The 24,204-nt window shown below is 41.4% G+C and overlaps 1 protein-coding gene and 1 long non-coding RNA gene across 5 annotated transcripts in view; one reads left to right on the top strand and one right to left on the bottom strand.

The window, feature by feature from the left end:
* The first annotated feature begins 583 nt into the window (after window positions 1-583).
* The window catches only part of METTL11B (methyltransferase like 11B), a 49,551-nt gene continuing 25,930 nt past the window's right edge, over window positions 584-24,204 (top strand). For all 4 annotated transcript variants that reach the window (XM_040565248.1, XM_040565249.1, XM_040565251.1 and 1 more), the window contains exons 1-4: window positions 584-977; window positions 7,637-7,812; window positions 13,623-13,872; window positions 17,656-20,367. In XM_040565248.1, the coding sequence (XP_040421182.1) occupies window positions 734-977; window positions 7,637-7,812; window positions 13,623-13,872; window positions 17,656-17,930 (945 nt within the window). In that variant the 5' untranslated portion in view covers window positions 584-733 and the 3' untranslated portion in view covers window positions 17,931-20,367. The remainder of the gene's footprint in view (window positions 978-7,636; window positions 7,813-13,622; window positions 13,873-17,655; window positions 20,368-24,204) is intronic.
* Window positions 13,745-14,635, bottom strand: LOC121073830. The gene is made up of 3 exons (XR_005821964.1): window positions 14,520-14,635; window positions 14,322-14,417; window positions 13,745-13,766 (listed from the first exon to the last, which is right to left on the bottom strand). It is a non-coding gene; the product is annotated as an uncharacterized LOC121073830 (long non-coding RNA).

The following is a 24,204-nucleotide window of genomic DNA, read 5'->3' as shown; positions in this document are numbered from 1 at the left end:
TTGTCCAAGTTTATTAATAGGCAGTTTATCTCCTTTTGTTCTTCCATGCATTTTGTTAGCTAAAACAAAAGCTCTTACCCTTCTCTGGCTGCTCCCAGACAGCAATTTCTTCCAGCCAGCCTCTGCAGATGAGATACTCTGTACCATTTAAACAGCTTAAATAACCCTGGGCAGACCCTACAGTGTGTAGAGAAGAGCTTGTCTTGCCATACACAGCAGCAAAGCATGAAGTTGAACGTATTGTTTTCTCATTGCTTGCAATTATCACAATTTACTAGGGCACACAATTTGTATAAAGGTATGCCCATGTTCTGGTCTTCTGGCCTTCCTCTTGCCCCGCCCCCCCCCCCCCCCAAGACTGAAAAACAAATACTGAGGGAGAGACAGAGAAACAAAATTGCCCTGTGAGATTAAAGAGGGAGATGGGAGACCCTGGATAGTATCTCAGTTTCTTTGAAGTGAAGGCTGAATAGATTAGGGAAAGAAAAACGTAACTGAATTAAAGCCACTCTTTTTTGGAGTAGATATACTTTTACCCTGGCTAAGCAATTTCCTGGTTGAGTTTTTTATCGCTTTCCAGCACCTGCTTGTTTCGGAGGGCGACACTCCAGAGATTACTCTGAGGAAGTGCCAACAGCCAGCGTTTCTTAATCCGCTCTCGCCCGCCTCCGCCCCCTGCGCTGCTCTAGACACACACCCCAATATAGAATGACAGCACAGTGCCACAGTTTAAATGACGCTGCCTCTGTCTCTTTGGAAGGACAGGTCCTTCAGGAAGCACCAGGCACAACAACCGTCTACCCTTGCGAAAAACGTCTTCATCATGGCATATAAAGGAGCACATTTGGCTTTCAAGTCACGCTGGCACAAAACAGATGAAGAACTCTGTCGCCACAGCATGTCCTTTGACTTGCATAAGGCAATCCAGAATGACTTCTTTCAGAGTTACCTTTATCTGCTGGAAAAGCTTCCTCTGGGTGAGTAACGTGGGCAGGAGCATGTGTGCGTGTGTGACCACGTCCGGAAGGATGTGTCATGTTAGATGGCAGGGTGCAGACACGTTAATGACAAAAATAGTAGTTTTGAGAAGCCCTGCTAGGGAGCCTATAGTACTAGCTACACTATTTGTTACTCTCTCTCTCCCTTTAATTCAGTACCCTGTTGTTTAACCTGAATACTCCACAGATTCGTAAAGAAGGGCAAGGAAAAAAAACACAAGAGTGAAGGAAAGTTTAGTTTCTGGGTGATGGCACCCTTTCTTCTCACCATTTAAGTAAAACATGAATTGACATATTTGGAACTTGGAAGGACAAATCCCGGAGTAGCAGAGCTGACAGGCTGTACTTTCTGTTGCCCGATACCTGTTGCGTTGTTTCTTGGTGTGTCCTTAGCTTTGTCATATGGATTGCTTTGGACAAGTGCTTGCAAGGTAATGCTTTTTAAGTTTTTTTATCAAGAGGCTGTAATCCAGATCTCTGCAGCAGGCTGTCTAGCCCACAGTTATCTGGGAGGAATATGCTTTGAAAACATTTGTTTATAGCCTAATTTCAGTGAAAAGTACAGGATGCCAAGATTTTTTTTTTACATGCAGGAAAAGAATGTTCATTTCTTATGAAACTTTGACCCTGAACAAGAATCAGAATTTTCCCAGGACAGTATACCTAAAAAGTAGATTTGACTTGAAGCTTTATTATGTTACCATATTACTTTTTAAGCAGAATTATTCGGCTTCCTCTCAATGTTAGAACTGTAGTAATTTAAGACGGAAGGGCTGTGTCTGTCCGACCTACTAAACTGTGCTTCAGAGTGAATTCTTGAGGGTTCCTTCCTGATTGAAAGATCCATGTAGGCAAGCGGATTACCCAACTCTGTAAGATTGTACAGACCCCAGTAAGAACTCTGCTCAAGGTGCTAGAATTCACGAGTCTGTAAAGAGAAGAAGTATTTCCATGTTTTCATAGTATTTTGATGTGGCTTTTCACATACAGCAGTATCTTCAGCTATCTAAAATGAAACGTGGAAGGTAAATACTCCTGTCCCTAGTGGTAGGTAGCTATGAACGATGGAAAGGAAGGAAAGATGGAAAGGAAGGAAAGTTAATTATAGGTCGATGTAATCTCAAGAAGTCTATGACAATGTTATTCTTTCATTTGTTTTGAAAATAAACACAACATATTAGAAACTGAGCAGGATTTCCTACAATGTAACTGCTAGTGTAAGTACTGGTAGATCATTTTATGACTAGAAGGTACTGTTATGAACATCTAGCTTTGAATTTCACATAAAAGTACCTGGATCATGCTTATAACATATGACTGGCTTACAGTATATATTTATGAAGACAAAAATAACTTGGTTTAAGAGCTGCAAATGACTGAGAATTCATCAGTACATAATTAAGCTGTTACCAGGCCTAATTACTTCACTCTTTTAAAACTATATTTCATTTTTGGTCTGAATTTTATTTGAATTTCCATTCCTAGCCAACAAACTTTGCAAAGTGTTTATCTGTCAGACTGAAGAGTCCCTCTGCCAGGTTTTTCATGCTCTGAGTCATTATTAGAACTTCTCTAAAGTTTTCCACTTTATTGCCAGCATAACCAAATCAGTTGGACCCCATGGAAAATGTACTGTGAGTCCACAGTATGCATGTCATGGTCTGGATGGGTGGACACTCAGATGGTTAAGAAATGGTCGGGTGGTTGGGCTGAGAAAGTCATGGCAATATGTCATGTTCAATCTCGAGGTCAGTGGAATTCATGGGGAACTGTCCTATTTAACATCTTTATCAGTGACCTGAATAGCCAAGCTCTTCACAGTGGTGTGAGGTGGAGGACAAGAGACAGTGGGCATAAATTGAAACTAGAGAAGTTCAGACTGGCTATAAGGAAAAATCTTTGTGTGTGGACAGTCAGGCCTTGGAAAAGGTTGCCCGGGAAGGTTATACAATTCTGCATCACTGCAGGCTTTCAAGACTGAGCTGAGTAAAGTCCAGAGGAACCTCATCCAACCGCATTTCTGTCCCTGCTTTGAGCAGAAGTTTGGACTAGCGACCTCTTCAGGTGCCTTCCAATCCAGACTATCCTGTGATCCTGTGCTCTCTGTGATGGAGAGGAAAGAATGTGGCAGGTCCGAACATCTCTGCAGAATGTCATTTTCCAGTTCAGTTCAGAGAGGAACTGACCAGAAATGAACTGAACTTCACGGCTAGATCCAGATATCTCTGTGTAAACAGAATTAAACCACTACTACAACACCAAGACTCTGACCTAGCAGGGTACTTATGTGTGTGCTTAACCCTACGCATGAATAATTACACTGAAATCAGGCCTCACATTGAAACTTTCCTTGCAATCAAGAGTCGGCAAGGTACAAAGTTTACTTAAAGCCATGCAAACTCCACACTCCCCCACCCCTCTGTTCCTAGGTTCAGTGGGGGAGCACTTAGGCATGTTTACCTATGAGCTGAGCATATCTGGTATCACAGCCTGTTAAGAGAAACATGTCATTTTTACAGGCTGGGGTAACATTTATAAATAAAAGACATGAGTAACTTTAGGCCCTGATCCAACAGCGTACTTAAATGTGTGAATGCCCCTAAGCCCAGTGGACTTTAATGAAGCTACTCAGATTTTGGAAATAGTGCATGTGTTTACGTGGGCTGTGGGACTTGGTGCCAGGGGGGTGAGATCTGCAGTGGAAAACTCGGATGATCAGTCCACAGAGCCAAATATTTCAGTATGTGAGGCACGTGTCTAAGTAAAATCTGCTTTGGGGGTGGGCTGATGTTCATCCTCTATAAAACAGAGTTTAAATGGTTCTCGGACCATAGTAGAGAGGTGAATTCTACTCTGCACCCAGAGTAACTGACTATTTTTCAGCTGATGCACAAAGCAGATGTTGCATTTAAAAGGGAATACCCAGCCAAACTGGAATTAGTTCAATATCTTGCAGAAAGCAGTTGGAGCCACAAAATAATGTTCACAAATAAAAACTTCAAAAAAAATTATTTGCAACATTTACTTCTGCCAGGGAAATTTAGCTGAGCAAACCCTGCAACCAAGAACCTGTACTGCAGGTTGGGATTGTGCCCAATCCTGTGTATTATGGGGTCCCATTTCTCTAGAGCTTTAGAGCAGAAAAGGGAAACAAAATTTTGAGCTGATCCGTCAAAAAAATGGAGATAGCATTTTTGGACTTTACAGGGAAAAAGGGCTTAGGTGGATGTTCTCTGTCTAGTCCAGGGGCTGGCATTCAGATCTAGGTCACCACTCAGCATCCAGACCACGTCTGCAGCAACTGAAAATTGCTAACACCTCATGACTGCGGGTGACCTTTAGGAGCCAGTTTCTGCTCTCAGCCTCCTTTCCAGTGGGTTCATTTTAGCCTTCACTGCTCGAGGGTCTTGCCAGCAGGTTCAGCTGAGAGGCTGTATGCCATGATAAAAAGTTTCTTCTCGCTTTACTAGAAACACATTCCTAACACGAAACATTACAAGGCACCTAAGTTAACACTGCAAACTTTGTGAAAGCTGCCCCCCCGCCCCAATCTGTGTGAGACTTACAGGCTCCATCATCCTGTCCTGCCTGTGCCCTGCTTTGCAGAGTACATTGAAATCAGGCTGTGTGTCAGTAACAGACCTCACAAGTATTTCATTTCCTGATGCAGGAGATAGTCCCACGTGGGTCGCGGAATGGGAAGATGCCTCTGGCTAGACAGGTCCTGTGATGAGGGGGAGGCGTGCTGGAGCAGAGCTGCAACACTAACTGCCACCAAGGACATGTGTCTCCTCGCACTTCTCTTTTGCGGTAGATTCCTGCAAGCTGGCAAACCTCCTGCTCCCTCTGGTCCTGCTGCTCAAGCCTGCATGCCAGGCACAGCTGCGAGGCAGATCAGAGGTGAGGTTGATTGGTTGTGTCTGGAAAATTGGGTTGTGGGTTGGGAGGTTGGCAGCGATGCAAATTCATGAGAGGGAGGAGAAACACTGAGGGAGCGAGAGGTGGAAATCATCTGTGTAGATTGCACACTCCAGGAGCGAGATTCTGTGGCTCTGCAGGAGGAGGCTTTGGGTACAGTGCCACCCTTTTAGCCGGTGTCCTTGCATGCCCTCAGAGGGGACACTTGCACAAAAAGATCTTTGCAAAGTTCGCTGTGTAGAGAAAACCCTGTGGATGTTCAGACCAGAGGTGGTTTCAGATGCCAGCACATAAGGCAGGGCTCTGGGGCCCCAGCTGGTCAGGGAGGAGCAGAAGTCAGCTGGTGTATGCATGCGAGTCCCGGCAGGCATTCTGCGAGTCTGACACTGGTTCTGAGTGAGAAATCTGAGAGCACACACTACAGATCTGATATCCTGAGCAGCATATCGTCTCCATGTGTTGCCTCGGGTCAGGCTCATGTATTGAGTAGAAGGACCCTGAATATTTGTCATTCGTGCTGCCAGCTGCCTGCAACACCCTGTCCCAGTGTGCAGACAGCCTGTAAATGCATTTCCCTTCAGTCTAGCGGAACGGGATAAATCACAGTCCCTTGATAGTTCCATTAAACAAACCCTAGAAATCATCACTGGGCTCTCATAGGGAAGATCTTGTAAAGCAGCATCCAGGGATTCAGTTCTGTTCACCAGGCAGGCTGGCATCTGAAATGGAGAAAAAAAGACTCAGAGAAAACAAGCTGGTGCCGCTCCCGAGGGAGGATGGAGATCATTTACTGGAAGAATCCCTACCACCAATGGAGCCTTTATTTCCCAGGCTCTGGGAGCCACCCTGGCCAAGTTGTGCTGGGGATTGGCTGCTGCCCCTTTCATATTAATTTCTGCAGCTAAATGGTTTCTTCTGAGAATGTGAATATAATCAGCGGAGTGTGTAAAACTCCCAGGTTTGACCCTTGCTGGGCTCAGTGCTTCTTGTGGTATAAATTTCTCAGGCATAACATAAATGTGTAATGGATTAAAGCTTTAATAGCATCCGTTCGGCAGTTGACTTAAGCAGGTGATGACAAGAGGGGCTGGTAATGCTGCTTTTGTTGGATGAAGGATATGCCGGGCATGCTGCTGGTGTGTAACCCAATAGCACTATTCTGTTCTGAGTGGTCCTTGGTGGTAATTATTCTCCATTCTACTTCCTTTGTCCCCCATCATTTGCCTCCAAAATGTCATTCTCCTGCTGAGGATGGGCAGGCACACACTTATCATTCCCTGCTGAGCTTGCTTGCCCTCAATAAATACATTTCAGGCTTATGTTCGGGGTCTCTGGCCTAACTCTCATCCTCTGAGTGGAGGGCATAGTTCCTGCTCCCAGCGGGGTAAGCAAGGCATGGCCTGTTCAGAGCCTTGCCAGCGTTACCAGCAGCAGTTTTAAAGATTCAGCCCACAGAAGGCAAACGTTGAGCAGCAACTAAGTCCTGCTCCCTTGTCCTGTTTGCTCAGCCTGCAGGGAGGTCTCCCTTCCCACTGCCCTTAACAGAAACGTGTTTGCTGCTTGCTTGCTTCCAGTTCCTTGAGCACGCTGAAATCTGCAGCAGGGCAGGGTTCACACTGTGAAGTGGTGCTCACGAAGACATTCCCAGCGTGACTCCATCCCTCCTTATTGCTTGGCTTTCACCCCAGGCTTGTAGTCGTGGTTTTGTTGGAAGGCCTGGCTGGGAACAGCTCCTTGTCATACACGCAGGAAAATGCCCGTGCACCTGTATGTGGGGGGGACAGCAAGAGTTGCTGGTTTCCAAACTGTTTCTGGCCTGCCTCCGTCCCAACTTTTGAGCCATGAAACATAACTACGTTTGATATGCCAATACACAACAAGTATAGAAAAGAAACAGATGCAGCACATAGATCTCAGTTCTTCAGAGAATGGGGGAAAATAAGCCTTTAGCCAACAGAACTCACAGGTTCTAATAAAACAGCCTCAAATAAATGGTTGCTGTTTATTACCAGCAAATAGCCAAGCACTGAAAAGAAATATCCAAGCCTCTGTACACAGGAGCTTTATTATTTTGCTCCTTGATCTATGACGGAAGAAAATCTAGGACTCTCTCTTCTAAATTATCTTCCTCCCTGTATAGTCTTCTAGGCCTGAGAGTACCATCTGCTCTTGGGTTCAGTTTACTTGCAGTGCCCCAGACTGTACAGTATCACTAAAAATAAACGAGAGCAAGTGTCTCATTCATCTGCACTCTTGTGATACTCTCTCCGCGCAGCTGTCAATGGCTAGAAAACGTGTATGGAAATGTGCAGGCCGTAAGGAGCGGTTAGGTTTGTGACAGCAGAAGTGTGGATTCTGTACAGCAATAAACTCTGCCCACAGCAATTCTGGGAGAAAACCAACCCCATTTCTCTCTTTGGCATGAATGTTCATCTTCAAACTGAAATGATTTTTCACTGATGGGAAATTGTACTGTGTAATGACAAACGAGGTCTGAGCCTGGGAGGCACTGAATGTGCCCAAGAGGTGCTGTGTCCTTTCAAAGCCTTGCAGGATTAAATCCAACACTCTTCCTTCTACCTTTGCTTTTGAAACAGAGGTTTGCTGATATGGAGGCTCAACTTAGATTCGTAGCTCTTCACCACCATGCCTCCAGAACAATAAAACTAACCCAGAAATATCTGTCATTAACAATAAAACAATGATTTATCTGCCTACAGTGAAACTTTACGCTTTAACAAGTCAAGTTATCAATGGGGAGATGCAGTTCTACGCCAGGGCCAAACACTTCTACCAGGAGGTACCAGCCACAGAAGAGGGCATGATGGGAGACTACATTGAGCTCTCCAATATAGACGTTGAATCCTCCAGGGAATTTCTCAGGAAGTTTGTTGGGGTGAGTCATTTAATCCCATCTTCTGCAAGAGACAGTGGTGGTGTGTGTCATAAATGACATGCAGTGTGCCCAGTCACAGCTATTGTAAATGGCACCATATGTTGTATTTGATATGCATGAAGCGCACGTCGTAACTGACTGTGATGGGGGCTAGGAACATATAATTTACATGCATCCTGTCAGATCACGCATCATCGTGAATACGAATTTTGCCTGGCTGTATGTCATTATTTACCTGTTTTGCATCCCTTTCTCACACTCTGAAGCTTGCAAAGAGGATTGTGCAAGGACTTCCTATAGCTTGGGTGGGAGATTAATTTTCAGTGTAGGACTGGGACTTTTCATGATTGTCTGTGCAAATTCCTGCAGTCTATTTGGGAAAGTAACTGAGACTAAATGCCAAGTTTCTGTTTTGCCTATTTATAGATTTTTTTTCTGAGAATGCTGCAAGAAAAACCAACCCTCCTTCCCCTCCCAGTGTTAGCAGTATATAGAATAAGCTACCCATTAGGAAAAATATATTATTCTTGACCATTGTAGTATCACTGTGGACTTTGTAGGCAGATCTCTAAAGGTCTGTAAAGATCTTAGAGGTCTGGTTTGACCTGAGATGCAAAGAGATGCCAAGTAGGATTTTAAAAGCACGTACAATAGCAGTATCACTGGCACTTGGGTTTCAGAAAATCCCACTGATGCCTAAATGTATCTTTAGGAATCTGTACATTTTTTTAAAGTGTGGTCCAATGGTTTTCTGACTGCCTCTTGCTCTTCCCAGGGATAAAAAGCCTGCTAAATTAGCTCAACAACAGTATTAGATGCTAAAGAACTCACAAACCTACAGGGAACCAAATTTCCTAAATTGTCCTGCTCACAAAATTACTAGTTCTATATAACACTACCACAGATCCTTCATTTTCTACTCAAATGTACAAACTTGGCATAGCCAGATGACCTTTTTTTTAGCCTTAATGATCTATTGTGGAAAAAAAAAACTCAATAAGTTAATTAGATGTTGTGTTTCAAAAGGGCACAGTTTAAATGAAGTGGGATGGAAAATGAGTGTCGTTTAACAATAGATAAACATCCTATATAGCAGTGAAGGGCAGCTGATGAAAAAGTTTACTGTACCTGACAGAGGCTTTGGGGGCACTGTGTTTTCAGGTAATTGCAAACTGCGATTACCTAAGTGAAAAAATACGTTATTTCTAATGACAGTGTTTTGTATTAATGGTTTAACAACATTTGAAGGCCTCGCTCTATTAGGCTTTTTACAAAATAAGAAAATGTAAAGTAAATTCAGAAAGGCAGATGAACCTGATAGTAACATGGCATTTTCAGGAAAAAAAAAAAAAAAGAAATGCAACTTGTGAGCCCAGGGCCAGCCCAAGGCATATCCCTTACATGTTACTTAAGTCTTGTTTTAAGGACATTTGTGGAATTCAAGTGATGCATAAGCCTGTGTTCAGGGAAAGATTTCACGCTTTCTGGACATCATATAGATTCAGTTTCCTGAACAGACAGTTTGCACCACACTGTTAAAACTTTCTCCCCAAAAAGGAAAGAAGAGCAGAGTTTCACAGGCCAAAGAGAACTCATACCCAATGCATCAGGTGTGATGACAGGTACAAAATACTCCAGAGCAGAGTTCCTGCTCCTATTATTAGCCAGGGATAGAAAGGATACTCTGAATGGCCAGGATCAAACAAGAAAAAAAAAAAAAAAAAAGGAAGAGAAAGGAATCTGCATGTTTTGCTAGTTCTGATTTAGTTTCTTAAAGCCTGTCCTCTATTGAGATACAGTCAATTGGTTATTTACTTATGGTTTATTTTCCTTTCTTACTACTGCAATTTGAATCCTACTCAAGCAGATACAGATATTTACTGGCTTTCTGTAGTAGTGACCTTACTCTACAGCTAATTTGAGCTATGTCTTCCCAAGTTTATGGCTCCATGGATATTTTTTTTTTTCCAATAAGGCAATCAAAGTAGAAAAAAACCAATTTGCTTCATCCTAAGATAAACTACGCTTTCTTTTTTTTACAGAGAAATTTAACAGAAACAGAAAATAGGAAAATTAGTTTCAGATCAACTGAATGTATTTCATTTATTTTTTGATTGTTTTACCCTCTGAAAAAAACTTTTCCCTTTGTTTTCAAGATATAAGTCAGTTCCAAAATGAAAAATGCTGTTTAGAAATGAAAAATTGACAAGTTATTTTTTTTCCTTGAAAGTCGTCAAAAAGAAGTATCTTGACATTTTCAACATTCTTTCCCATGTTTTTTTGGCTAGAACTATTCTCTAGATTTGAAGTATCAATTTCACAGAGAGTTTTATTCTTCCAAAACTTTATTTTCTGGCAAAACTAGTGCTCCTTAAAAAACAGTTGCCCAGTTCCACTCAAATTACCCTTCCTGAGTTAGTTTGGCTGGTGTGGAAATGCCACACAGTGACATTTCCCTTCCATGACTGATGTTGCATACCTTCAGGTATGGCATTTCTTAGCATGATTCTTAGCACCACTGTAAACTGAGCTACAGATTTCTTTACCATGGGAGAATTTATCTTGCCTGGGCACATGGAAGGAATTACAACAAGGCAATAGAAAACTAAGGGCTTCACTTATATTTTAACCTGTCTCCAGCCCAGGCGATTCAAACTGAGTTAAAAGTGCCACTGTGCTCAAGTTAAGAGGTTTTATGTGTGTGTGGGCAGAACTCAAACCAAGAGCAACATCTGAGCGAGAACTTGAGCCAACAGTGCTATACAGACAAGCTATAGGTTGTCTTAGGTACAGTCATACTTGAAAGGTTATCAGCAGAGCTATACCAACGCGTATTTACGGCAATGTATTCACACCAGTTCAAGCCTTGATGTCCACACAGACACTGTGTTTTCCAGACCCTAATCCAGAGGTAATCTGTTAAAAAAGGAAGCAAAGAAAACAAACCATTAATTAAGGAAAAATTGAGAGCTTAGGTGTGTGAGGCAGTACAGATGGGGATTATATTGTTCTTATAGCTCCCCTTCTGCCCCCAAACCCTTCGTTCCTTGCTGCCCTGTCTTGCCCTAAGTTCAGCTGCCTTATGAGGGACTTTCTGAATGAAAAGCTTCTGGAAAGTGATTTTTCTTCTGTCTGATCAGGGAGATGGAAGATACTTGATTGAAAAAGGTTTTTTATTTACTTAGAAAGAAAGCCACTCTGTTTTTTAACTATTTCTTGAACTCTGATTTCTTTTGATTCCCCTACATATCTAGACTGCCTTCCTGCCCTTTCAACACCTGAAGTAGTAGCATCATGAACATATGCCACAACTCTTTACTTCTAAGGAGCTTTGTGAGTGCCCTATACAGCTTTACAGCAGAACTTCTGGGTGTGTACATGACCTCAGTGATAGTGATTCTGAGTAATGGGAAGCAAGTAAAAAGAGAAGCAGTCAATCTTAAATTCTGAAGCCTGCTCTGGCTTAAAATTTTCACATACACTATTATTTTAAATAAGAAGTCCAGTTTTCAACTCAATTAGGCTTTTGGGAAAATGCTTGCCTTCCAAAGAAAATGTTAATACCCTGTCAAAGATCTGAGCACTCCCAAACTGAAAATATATTAGCTGAACATGGAATTATGTCAACATTTTCATTATAAATGGAGCTGTGGTGCTTTGCAGGGCTTCTCATCTGACTGCCTGGTGCTCTTGCTCCCTGTCAGTGAAGCATGGGGTCAAGCTTCATCTCCCATGAGTGTTTCCTTTCCCTTTTCTTGATGGCAAATGGAGATGTGACATCAGAGGTCCTTGTTGTGACACATCATGGGAAATGAATTCCCTGTTTTTAGTAAGGTACTGTGACTGTAGGTTCTCTGATATACAAAGTCAAAGAAGTTGAATGGCTTTTTATCTAATTCTGTTAGCTTTTTGGTAAATGATCCCTGTTTTCTCACCAGCTCTCTTCAAGCATTTTACTTAATCTCATCAGCATAAGCCTGTATTTACCTGCCAGCAAACAGTACAGAAACCCACCTTGTGAAGATCTAATGCACTGTTCCTTCTCCTTTCATGAACTGCTTGTTACAGCTCAGTTTGGTCTTCAGTAAAAGCCACATGCTCCTAAGCCCAGCCTGGGAATGAAGAATAGCTCACATTTTCTGGCTAACTACAAACAGGTATTCTCCAGAGTCCAATAGGGTGGAAGGCTTGTGGACTCCTGCACACATTGGGAGATTAATCTTCCTAATCTTCCTAGGTATACAAATTGTGACCAGCAGCCCCAGAGAACAGTGAGATTGAGGTCCTTGTGCTCTTTCTACAGTTACTCTGTGTAACCAGATGCTGAGTTGGGCTATTCATAGTCATGTCATTGACGGTACTGTCCTTTGACCTTAATAATCTACTGAATTACCCACTGAAGCAAGGCCAGAAAAACAGTGAGTTACGTGATTTATGCTTGGTCATTACAGAGGGGGTCTCCCAAATAAGCAGGAAGAGCTGGACTCTTCCTGGGCTTATTTCCTATAAGAGCAGCAAAGGTGCAGCAGGGACTTTGGCTCATAGCTTTTGCTTCAATGCTCAGTTCCAGAGACAGGGAAAAGGTGTTTACATTTGTTTTTAATATATTTGTTTAACAGATAACTTTGGCCAGGGGAGCTCCAGTCCCACAGTCGGTGCCTGTACAGACTTAAAATTTCTGTTTTACAGAACTGCAGCAGGCTCTTAAGAGCCTTTTTATAGCTAGAATGGAAGCTTCAGGGGTAAAATACAGCTTTCATTATAAAGGTCCTTTTACAGTGACTCATTATTTTCTCAAAGACATATCCTCTGTGCAACAATTTTTCTTGTCTGATCTCTATCCAGAGACGATATTTAGGAAGAAAAAAAGGAATACTTAAGCAGAAGCTACTCAATCATCTTGCTTGTTTCTTTGTCTAAAAAAAAAAGAAATTCTTTATATGCTCCAGTCCAAACTTTTGTTTTGTGATAAGTTACCTAAAACTCCATGATCTTTGGTCAGATCCAACTTATTTTGGAAAACACACTTGGATCTCAAGGACACTCTGCATCTGCAGAGATGTCGATGGACACCTTAGGCATTCTGTGCTACAGAAGTTACTTCTTGCATGCAGTATTTGGTATATTCTTGTTTTTTTCATTAGGCCTTCACTGGGCTCAGAATATAATGAGACTTACCTAGTCATGTAGTTGGCTGTGACATACAAATACATGACAGATGACGTTGCAAAAAACTTTACAGAGACCAGTGGATCTTCTGAGAAAGCTAGGAACTTGTGAAAGATTATGTCTCTTCATACACCAAGCAAAAACCTACTGTACAGCACTAAATGCGGAGCTGCAATGAAGAAGTCCCACCAAATGCAGCCTTCATGTTTTGCAGCTCCAAATGAGCAGTGGCTGCTGGAGATCTGGGGTGTTGGATGCTGGGGAGGAAAACCTGGTGCAGACAGTGTTGGCTCATAGGAGTCGGGCAGGGAGGGAATCCAGGTGAGCACGAGGGGAGGTCTGTCTTCACTCCCTCCTTCTACTGGTTTGGACACTCAACGTGAGGTTCTGCATGTCTCTGGGCTTTGCTCTCAGCTGGGGAAATGATTATGGAGGAAAAATGCATCAAGACATTCTCTGGAAATGTAGCAGCCCCATAGCCACCCAGAGGTGTATTGATACTAATGCAGGTTTTTATCAATCTTGCAAAAGTCCTGAACAAATAAGAAGACAAGACACTAGGACAAAAGGCCATAGCTGGTAACACGGTTGCTATGATCTTTCAGTTTTCAGATTTCAAATGATTTTCTTGTGTTCCACAGGGGGTGGGGAAAGCCGGCACCAACCGCGCCCTGGACTGCGGCTCTGGGATAGGTCGGATCAGCAAGCATGTCCTGCTACCAGTTTTCAAGAGCGTGGAACTGGTGGATATGATGGAGAATTTTCTGGCTGAGGTCCCGAACTACCTGCAGGGCAAGGAGGACAGAGTAGAGATGTATTATTGCAAAAGCCTCCAGGAATTCACTCCAGCCCCACAAAGATATGATGTCATCTGGATTCAGTGGGTTTCAGGTTAGTTCAGCATGATTCATCCAGCTCAGCATCTCAGAGAACTACACAGCCTGTGCTAAAATTAATGTTAAAAGAATGGTGCAGCTGTAAAAGGAGGTTCTCAAGTCTTCGATAACGCCAGGCCAGAACTGACCAGTGCTGGAGGCACAGGGCTAGTTTTGCACTCAGTCAGTTCCATTACCTGGTCCCATAGCAGCCAGGACAAGCAAATAGGAAAATAAATAAATAAATCTGAAACTGCTGCACTCCTGTAGCCTTCCTGGGGAGTCAGGCAGTCCTCGCAGTCCGTATCTCCTAAAGCTTGCCACAGTACCCTGCCATCCCAGGAACACTCCTGCTTCCTTTAAAATCTCACAAGAGACTTCTGAGAGTTCTCCCTAGCCACATGAACAGTGGGTACAGATCAAGTTGCTTTTTTCATGTCAGATAGTGGAGGAAGGTACACATACTTGGGAGCAGCTTGCATGCTAAGGTGCAGCTGTGGAGTATGCCTTATAGATAGGCCTTATATATTGAGCAGAAATCCTCCTTCTTACCTACTACTGCTGCAGACAGATACAGAGCGTTGGCCTCATATGTGAGAAGTGGTCTGTCAACACCTCCACATCTGGCATGTGGTGGGAGAAAGACTAGCACTGTGGCAGTACCAGTATGTAAGGATCAAGCTTGGCTGTGAGGATATACAGCATGTGAGACCTCATTGTTGGTGTCTTGAATCTTGGCAGATTTTGGACACCCTTTTGCCCATGTGTTTTTCATGGGCCATTGGGTACTGCAGACTGTCAGGGAGATACCCTTAATGATTTCTCACCTTCTGCCATGCAATTTAACAAGAAACATGAGCCTTTTTGAGAGATCTCACCCGTTTTGTGAGTGGGGCAGTGCAAGCATTTGAAGGTAGGACAGGTTGTTGGGTTTCTGTGCTTACAAGATTGATACTGCCTTCATTTAAGGATGGTTTCCTTTGGTTCTTTGCAGAAAGCCATTTTCCACACAGGTTTCACCACTTCTGCATCATGTTTTGGCATCCTGTGGGATGGTTTCCAGCAAAGATCTTGTGGGAAACACTGGCATGATACCCCTCACACACAGAACTCGTTAGGCTAAGTGGCCTTTCAGGGATATCCCCTTTGGTCCTTTCTTAGCCTCTGCCAGTGGAAATCTCTCCTTCCTGCTGGTGTTCTCAGAGGGATTTCTGAATCTGATGATTGTTTATTGAGACCTGGGGTTTATTTCAGGAAACAACCTGAAAAAAATAAAAAAATAATTAAAAAAAAACACACCATGGTGAAATCATCAAAAGCTATAAACTGGATGATTGTATCTTTTACATGCACTGATGCTTATCCAACAGGTTCAGTTAGCTGTGTCATCCAACACCACCACCCCATATAACAAATACCTGCTACTTCTCCTGCAGCCACCCCAGTGAATGCACTGGAGCATTAATAGCAGCAAAGAGGCAGTTAGACAGTGTGGGCTATGCTCCTCACCTCCCCCCAGAAAAGATTCTTTTTTTTTTCCCTCCTACTTACAGCAATGATATGGGAATTAATTACTTTTGTAAAGTGTGCAGAGATCCTTGAGTGAAAAGTGTTGTAAGCCCATAAGCAAACGGAATAGTCATGCAACTACAGAAGTGAATTGAAGGTGACCTGAAAAGTCAACTTTTTATTCTCCTGTCCCAATCAGTCAGAAATACCATTTTTGGCAGGTTTTTTCCCAAGCTGTTCCTTAAAATCTTTACTGCTGAAGAATTCGTAATTTTTCTGGAAAACCTGCTGCAGTGCCTAGCAGTCCTTCCAGAAAGGTTTTCTCCTCATCATTGGACCTAAGTGTCCCTTGTGCAATTTCAGCTGGCAGGATTCATTATTCTAAAGCACAATAGGAGTCCTGAACAACTTCTCCTCACCAAAACCCCAGAAATAGTTTCTTGTTAGGCAAAAGACAAAGGCAGAGAGATCAGCACAGGAGATGGTTTTATTCAGGAGCACTTAATTTGTCCTCTACATGTAGTCTTAAACAGTAATGAAACTGGTCTTAGAACAGGTCTTTCCTCTATTGCTATACAAACAAATTGCTTCAGAACAACTTAATTTTCCTTTGCATTTCTATTCTTTTTGAATAATCAATCAACCATTACAGTAAACCTAGCTCCTGTCTCATCTCTTGAACAAATCCCAGTCAACATGAGACAGAATGAGTGAAGACTTGTTGGGGCTGTGCTGATCAGCTGGGTGGCTGCTGACAAAGGCAGCATATGCCTCTTCTTTTGTAGAAATGGAGGGCTGATTCTCCTTCCTCCCTTCAGCCATAAATTGCAATTAACTATATAGTAATCTTCAGTATTAATCAAGCTTCCACCACTATCTTGAATTTGACTGAAATATGCCAACAAGCTCCACACTTTTTGGGGTAGCGGGGCAGGACAAACTGGCAGATAGCAACACAATGAAGATCTCATTTTGGAGGGAAACTAGGCTAAAAGCTAGGTTAAGAGAACATTAAATTCCAAATTAGGTGGCCAAATGCTTCAATGAATCTTGCCTATGCAATCTTGATTTGTCTTACATATACATAACTATATGAGCCCTGGCTGTTACTTTATGAAGAAATACAAATGTAAGTTTACATTTCGTACTGAAATTACCATTTTCCTTCAGCTTTGAAGGTATTCAGCTTTGGGCTTTGTGTCTTTTTTCTTTCTCTTTTTTTGGGGAGAGTGAAGTCGTTTAAAAAAAATGACATTCTATATCAAACCGTGGTTTTGAAATGGCAACTTCCATTTATAAAAGTTTAGATCTACCATGAAGAAAACTAAATATTTCGACTAGAAAATACAATCAACTTTTTCAAGTTTTTTAATTCAGTTTCTGACCACCTGCCCTTGTTAATTCATTTTACATAGGTTTCACATGTGAGGTTCTCATTTTGCTCTTCTTTGAGCCCCACTCTACTGATCTCAACAGAAGTGATCTTTGAGAACGGAGATGCAAAACACAATCTCAATAACATATTAAAAAATTCCTGTTTTTAAACACATATGGTATATGTAGAAATCACAACAGTATGGAGCAATATGAAGACAATATGTTTATTTGACAGTTTGTTAGGTCTTGCATTCCTCATTGGATCTTTAATCCAGAGCTTCTTTGATGGGCACATAATGTTACATGACGTTACAGAGATTTGTAGCACAAAAAGCCAGAAGGGACTGTTAGATTATCTAATTTGACCTATTCTATATTACAAGCTGTTATATTTCATTGCTTTACCCTTGTACTGAGCGAGTAGTTTGTGTTCAATTAAAACGTATCTTGAGAAAGTCAAGCACGCTTGATTTGAGGACTTCAAGAGGTGGTAAATCCACCACTTCTGTTGGTAGTTTCCAATTGGTAATTACTTACACTGTTAAAACAGTTGTCATTTATTTCCAGTTTGAATTTGTTTGGCTCCAGCTTCCTGCCACTGATTCTTATTATGACTTTAACCACCAGATTAAAGAACCCTTCAGCACCCAGTATTTTCTGCACTATTGCCACTGACTTCTGTCCACATCTGTTGCTACTACTAATATGGATCATAAATATTGATTTGAGCTTGTTACTGTTGATCTCATTGATTTGCCCAGGTTTTCATAATGAAACCTGACAGATCTAGATCTTTTCCTAAAGATCAGTAATTAGGACATGAAGAATCAGATCTAGGCACCATTCTGATGTGCACAGGGGGAGTCTGTTTGAATGGTTAATAGTGATCTGTTTTCCATCTTTTCATCTGTAGGCTATCTGACAGATAAAGATCTCCTGAAGTTTCTCATCCGGTGCCAGAACGGCTTGAAGGATAATGGTGTTATCATTCTCAAGGACAATGTAGCCAGGGAGGGCTGTATCCTGGATTGTCTGGATAGTAGTGTGATCCGAGACCTCAACATCCTCCACAGCCTCATTGAAATGAGCGGACTCACCATCCTACGAGAGGAGAGGCAGGAGGGATTCCCTGAGCAGTGTGTCCCTGTCTGGATGCTGGCCATGCAGAAAAGCCCTGGCCATTCCTGACTGCATAATGTGATGGCAGATACTGGACTATGAATGAACCACAGGACTGGGGAGGAGAAAGGGGAAGAAAAGCATCTGCTGGAATCCTACTAACCATGTACTGCTACTACTGTTACTGTAGGGCAGGATCAGGGGAGAATTAAAATTGAGCCAGCTTCTCCAGGGAATAGTCTGCTTCTAAATCCTGCCTGTTTCATCATACCCTCTGTTTTTAAAAGCCTTTCTAACAGCTCCTTGTGAGATTTCTCTTTCATTGAAGAGTCAATGCTATGACAAAACTCAACTAATAGAAAATAATTAGGTCTGAAGTTTCTGTAGTGGCTAATACATTTTAGAGTGCTCTCTATGAGGGGTTAAGAAATAAGCCTGTTTTTTACTATGGCACTTAAATTTTCTTGGAAGTTAAGAAGGATCTGTCAGATCACTGAAGCAGGATATTCATAATAATAACTGCTGGAAAACCTAACCCAACTTTTGACTGTCATCACTATCTGTACTTTAAAAATATTTATATCTAAAATGTAAGGAAAGTTCTATCCATTCATTGGCATCAGCTATGCAAATTTTTATTTTTTATTTTTTTGCTTTTCAGTCAGTTAGGACAATGAGACAACCTGGTAATTTTTCTTTCCTTTCCTTTTTAATGACTACTTTATCTTCCTTCTGTTTCTGCAATAGAACAATAGTGGTGCATAAGGGTTTTCACACTCCAGGGAAAAATGTAGATGACATATATGCATGTTTGCATTGAAATTTTTGAAAAGATTGCCCCACAATCCACTTTCTGGAAAATATTTTTTCAAAATGTTCGCAGTGGAAACCACTTGAAAGCATCTCTTTATTATTCATACCACTGTAAATTTCTTTCTTTCCCACATTCAGAACAAGTCTGGCTCCATATGCAGAGCTAATGGGATTTCATGGAGTGTTAATAGTAAGACTGTAAGAAGAACTAATACAGTATTGTATTAATTAACAACTGTACGAAACTGCAGAGTGTGTTAGTGTAACCCAAAAGCATCTATGATTTATATTCAAACAGCAGCTGTATAAGCCTGGATTTGACAATACTAACACACATACCATCTCCTTAGGGCTCACAGAAATTACACATTGAGCTTCTTGTCCCCTTCATAAAGGCACAGATAGTGCTGTGGGAGGACAGAGTTCATTTTGCAAAGATTTTCAGAATATGAAATTCTTCAATATGAATGAGTACAAGAAGAGGCAATTTTGAAATTCTCTGGAAAGGAAAACCACACAACCACAGACCTTTCCAAACTGATTAAAATTTTTCATTTGGACAAAATCAAATGTTTCTTTTGAGTTCAACTTTTAAAACAATTTGCATTTAAAAAGTTTGTTATTATAAAGCAGCAAAAAGTAAATGAAATATGGCATGTTCAAAATTTTAGAAAGGAAACCTAATATTAGAATGGACTGTTCTGACTCTGTCAGTATTTTTTTCTTGTTTTATTCCCTTGGAATGTAGTTCTGGCAAAACTTACCAGACTTTTTAAAGAGTTGCTTTACGACAAACCTGCATGTTCTAATGGAAAGGGGTTCTATAAAGCATCCTCCACATGACTGTATGCACAATTGTCTTTGTGAAATATTGTCATCTGTGTTAGATTAACTCACATAGAAGCCTGAAGATAACAAGATCAGGGAACCTCTCAGCTGGATTTTAGTACTGTTTGCTATCCTTTGATAACAAATCTCCAGTTTTGTTTTAATTGCATAGCTCATCTTCTCTAGCAATATGGTTGCATATGTTGAGAATTTCCAATTTATGGCATAGGGCTTCCTGCAGTCAAATCTTATCCAGTAATTGTTCTCTTAATGTGCCATTACTAATTGTAGCATTAAGGAAAACAACCCTGGTGATTTGTTGAATATTCTGGCGTGTCATATAACCTAGAAACCTATGGTTCCCATGACACAGATGCTTCTGGAATGTTTTGGCTAATTTTTCCATTCTAATCAACTGGTAATGGGCATAAATTTAGCATATAATGTTAAAAACCCTAGGTGAATACTTTGTTCTGGAATTGTCCCCCAGACTAAGTGCTTCAAATTCCCTTTAAGCCACTACAATGCTTTCATTCTACCGAAACTGCTAAAAGCTGATGCAGTGATTGGGTGAATATGTGCAGAAATTTGAAGGAAAACCAGTCACTTGTTTTATAGGAAAGAGGCATCAGCCCTATAGTTAGCAACACCGATTAGCAATAACAGACAAATATTTAAAGGATCTAGATACAGATTACAAATTAATTTGTTCTTCACCATTTTTATTTCCTGCCAGAGACATCTGCCATGGTGCAGAGTACTTGGAGGCTGCTGGAGAACCTAATACAATCATGTCTGTGCCATGCATATCTGAATGGTGTTGGTTGCTACAATGGCAAGAGAACGGCATTGTGGAAATAGGGAGGTAAACAATTTTATAAATATCTAAGCAGCTGCCACATCACATCTCATTGTACAGAATAAGTCAGCTGTTCACTTCCACACCAGAGTGGGTGAAGTTCAGTAAGGAGAGATGCTGTTCCAAGGTGGATGCAGGATGAAAAGTAGTTTAGGATGAAAGGTAGAATATAAATGTCTGGTATCAGTATCAGTGAAATAGATTTTTTGAGGTAAAAATGTTCTTCCCATATTTTGTACCTTTCCTATTTGAATTTCCAGACTATATATTCACAAATATTTCATGAAAATTGGTTCCCTTAACTATGTGAGAATGGAAACAAGTAAAATCTTAATTTAGTAGAAAAAAACATATTTCATGGTTCCCACATTCCTGAAAATTAATGTTTCATGGCTATGTTGCTTCCACAGTAAAATATTAAAGCTTTTCTGGTGACATAATGAACCTCAAGAGTAAAGAAACACAAGCTCTCTAGGGGCATAGATGCATGGGATTGCAGCAGATTCAATAATATTTTGGTTTCCTCCTTTTCCAAGTACATTTTAATTCAAGAACTCCAAGTTAACCACTGCAGGCCACCCTTAAAAGTTCATGAATTTGGGTAAAGGCCGTTCTTGGCTTTAAAGTTCTGGCCTCTCTGGTCTTTACCATAATATGTAATAATAGTAATAAATCACTAATTTCAAACAGAAGATCTTGCTTAGAAACCATCCATGCATCAGTTTTTCTTTGTTGTTCAAAGACTGGATAATCAACTCTGTTGCTCTGCCTCAGCTTCCAGGTTATTTAAATCATGCATTTCAAGAAGTCTTTGGCTTACCAGTTTGCAGTGGGAGCTTGAATCCCATTTGTCTGGTGTTCATGTAAGCACTTGTTCCCAATCTCAACATTACCAGGAATTTAATCCAATATCAAGACCCCAGCTGAGGCAGTTTTCACAGGACATTCAGCGTCCCGAAAGCTCAAACCATCGTTCACTACTGACAGGTAATTAATGAACTACCCAATTAGTCCTGGGTAGTCAATGTTACTCTGAGGCGACCAGTACTTAAGCAGTCAATTAGCCAAAGCACACGAACGCCCACTTCTGCCATGTCACCACCAAAGCTCTTGATAATGCCTGGTTTTCCCATATCAGGTCCAATGCTTATTTTCTGTGTGACAGAAGGCCAAGTGTTATCTGTAATGTATAAATGTGAGATTCCTTGCAAAACAGATCCTCAGGCTCTGACGGGAGCCCCTAAGTGCTACTGCGACCCAAACAAAATGTATGGAAGCAATCATATCAGCAGTCTGAACAGCAATCCCAACTGTGCAGCTCCAGCAACCGTCAAGCTCAAGCCGTTCATGTTCGGAAGGTGACTCAGACATTACAAATGTCTTTTCATTCCTAATTGGAATAGAGAGCCATCATTTTGAAGCATAATGCTGAATGGATGTTCTAAAATATTTTGTTTCAGAAATATTGAAATGATCATATCAAAATTTTTAGTTTGACTTTCTTGTTTGGATGTTTATATAATCTAATCTAAATTTACATGTTATGTGAGATGATATCTTAAATAATACATTACACAGTATTATAATAGTTGAAGTAAAACATTAGTTTCCTATAGAATACTCTAATAAAATCTGTACTTTCCCTGCCCCCAAAGTTAGTGAAACAAGTCAACAATTTCCAGAGGAAAGTCATTTCAAGAGGAACAGTCCTGTCAAGAAGTATTTACCCAAGCTGTTTTTCTCTAGATGTATCACATGAGTTCAGGCATCTTGCAGTGTGCCTGGCCTAAGAAGTAGCCACTTCAGGCTCATTGACAGGCAGGAGGAAGAAACTGGCATCTGTAGAGCAGTTCAGACCACCTCAGAGCTGAACTGGCTTGACATAAGAGAGTATCCCCTCTCTCCACTGGCTGTACAGTCAGAATGAAAATACATCCTTGTTATAACCCATTTAGTATCTGCATTATGAATGGTAAACAGAAGCGCAGAGTGATTTGAGGAGCTGTGACTGTTGAAACCAGAAAAGGGCACGGGCTTGGATATCCAAACACTCATTAAAAATCAAAGTCATGGCACTGGGGCACAGCATTAATGGGAAGAATATATCATATTGCCATAATCAGCTGGCATAACACCAATTGATAAAAGATTTGTCAGTTATGCCTCAGAGTGCCCTGAATACCTTTATGCCATTCTCGTTTGTTTTCCGTTCTCTTAATCCAGGCTCCCCAGAGTGTTTACGATGGCATATCAGACAGTAGGCCTGTCCAGAGGAACTTGACTGTTACGTGTGATTAAAACCAGTTGCATTGCATCCCACTCCTCCTCTATTCCTTTGATGCTTCTTCTAACTTGCCAAGAAAATCCCTCCTCCACTTGCCAAAAGTGATTTGTTCTCTGTGGACATCACCACATCTCATTGAAGTAAAGCAGATTACCTTTGATTTTAAGAGGAGGTAATTCTGTTTATCTGAGAGCAATAACAACAGGCTGTATTTCAAACATGCAGGTTAATACCCTTCCCTTTCAATTGATGTCAAGTAGGCACTCCCAGACCTTTGTACCAAACAAAGCTCACATTCTCATCATCACCATAAATAACAATATTTGTACAACAATACACATCCCTAGACCTTGAAGCATGTGCTATCATTGTGTTCTGGATGAGGAAACTGAGGCACAGAAGGGTGATCTGGGCTGCATTACAGCTTTATCTAAGTGGGAGCTGTGAGTGATTAACACCTCCACAAATCAGGCCACTACAGGATCTACAGAGTGTTTTGCAGGCAGACATAAACTTATTCTGCTTGCGCTTGGAGCAGATTGAAACAATGTGGTTGTGGTTAGCCTGCTTATTAGGCCAACCTCATATGTCCTGCAAAGAGAGGGCTCAGGCTGGACATTGTGCTCATGAACATACACAGCTTCTGTTCATTTCAGAGCTTTAGTAGAACAACCTGGTGTATGACCGCAGCAAAAATAAAGACAGAAAATTGGTGGGAAGTCTCTCTTCTCTGTCTCTGTCTTCCAAAAATGTTGAATTTGAAGGCATTTTAATCTGTTCTGGTATTTTCAGGCTCCTGAGACTAAGGTTTTGAGACATTTGAGGAAGTCCTACAAACGCATTTAACAGACACCTGTTGGTGTCTCTGGATTTCTGTAAGTCTGAAGATTTGGCTTGTAGGAACCTAAGCTTTACACAAAACTAAGATTTACAATGACTCAAACTGATTTGTACTACGTACATTATGCCTGATTTTTCCCCTCTCCCTAAGCTCTGACAATGTGAATGTACAGTCCTGATGCAGAGGTGGCTTCTTCCAGATCTGTAGCAGAGATTCCCAAATAATGACACACACGGCACACATGGTGCCAAGCCTCTGGAAAGTGGTACCCAGCACTTTCTGAACAGCCTTCTCTGCACACACGCAGCTTGACACTGCCGGGAGCAGCTTCAATTCCCACTGCCACTGCTTCTGGGGCAATACTGCAGTGTGGGAATCCTCCCACACTCTTCCAATAACGGAATAACAAACATACAGCACTGTCAACTCCAGAAGGTCAAAATCACAGATCTAGCATCAAAATCTTTGTTTGGAAGTACACACACACAGATATCAGTTTTACAGATGCATATGCATACATGAATACAGAGCTTGTATCAGCCAAGGTGACCTGTGGTCCTTGAAATATATGTGGCTTGTCAGCTTTTAAGGGGTCATCAACTGCAGAGGAACGACAACCACTGTGTAATCTGGATCCCCAGTATTACACCGAGGGTGAGATGTATCTCACCTCATTTGGGCCATCTAAGAGACAGTTTTCTGAAGTTAAGGTAATTGT

Source organism: Cygnus olor, chromosome 8, assembly GCF_009769625.2.
Source record: "Cygnus olor isolate bCygOlo1 chromosome 8, bCygOlo1.pri.v2, whole genome shotgun sequence".
Taxonomy (NCBI): domain Eukaryota; kingdom Metazoa; phylum Chordata; class Aves; order Anseriformes; family Anatidae; genus Cygnus; species Cygnus olor.
Note: the sequence above shows the minus strand (reverse complement) of the source record. Positions and strands in the feature narration are given on the sequence as shown.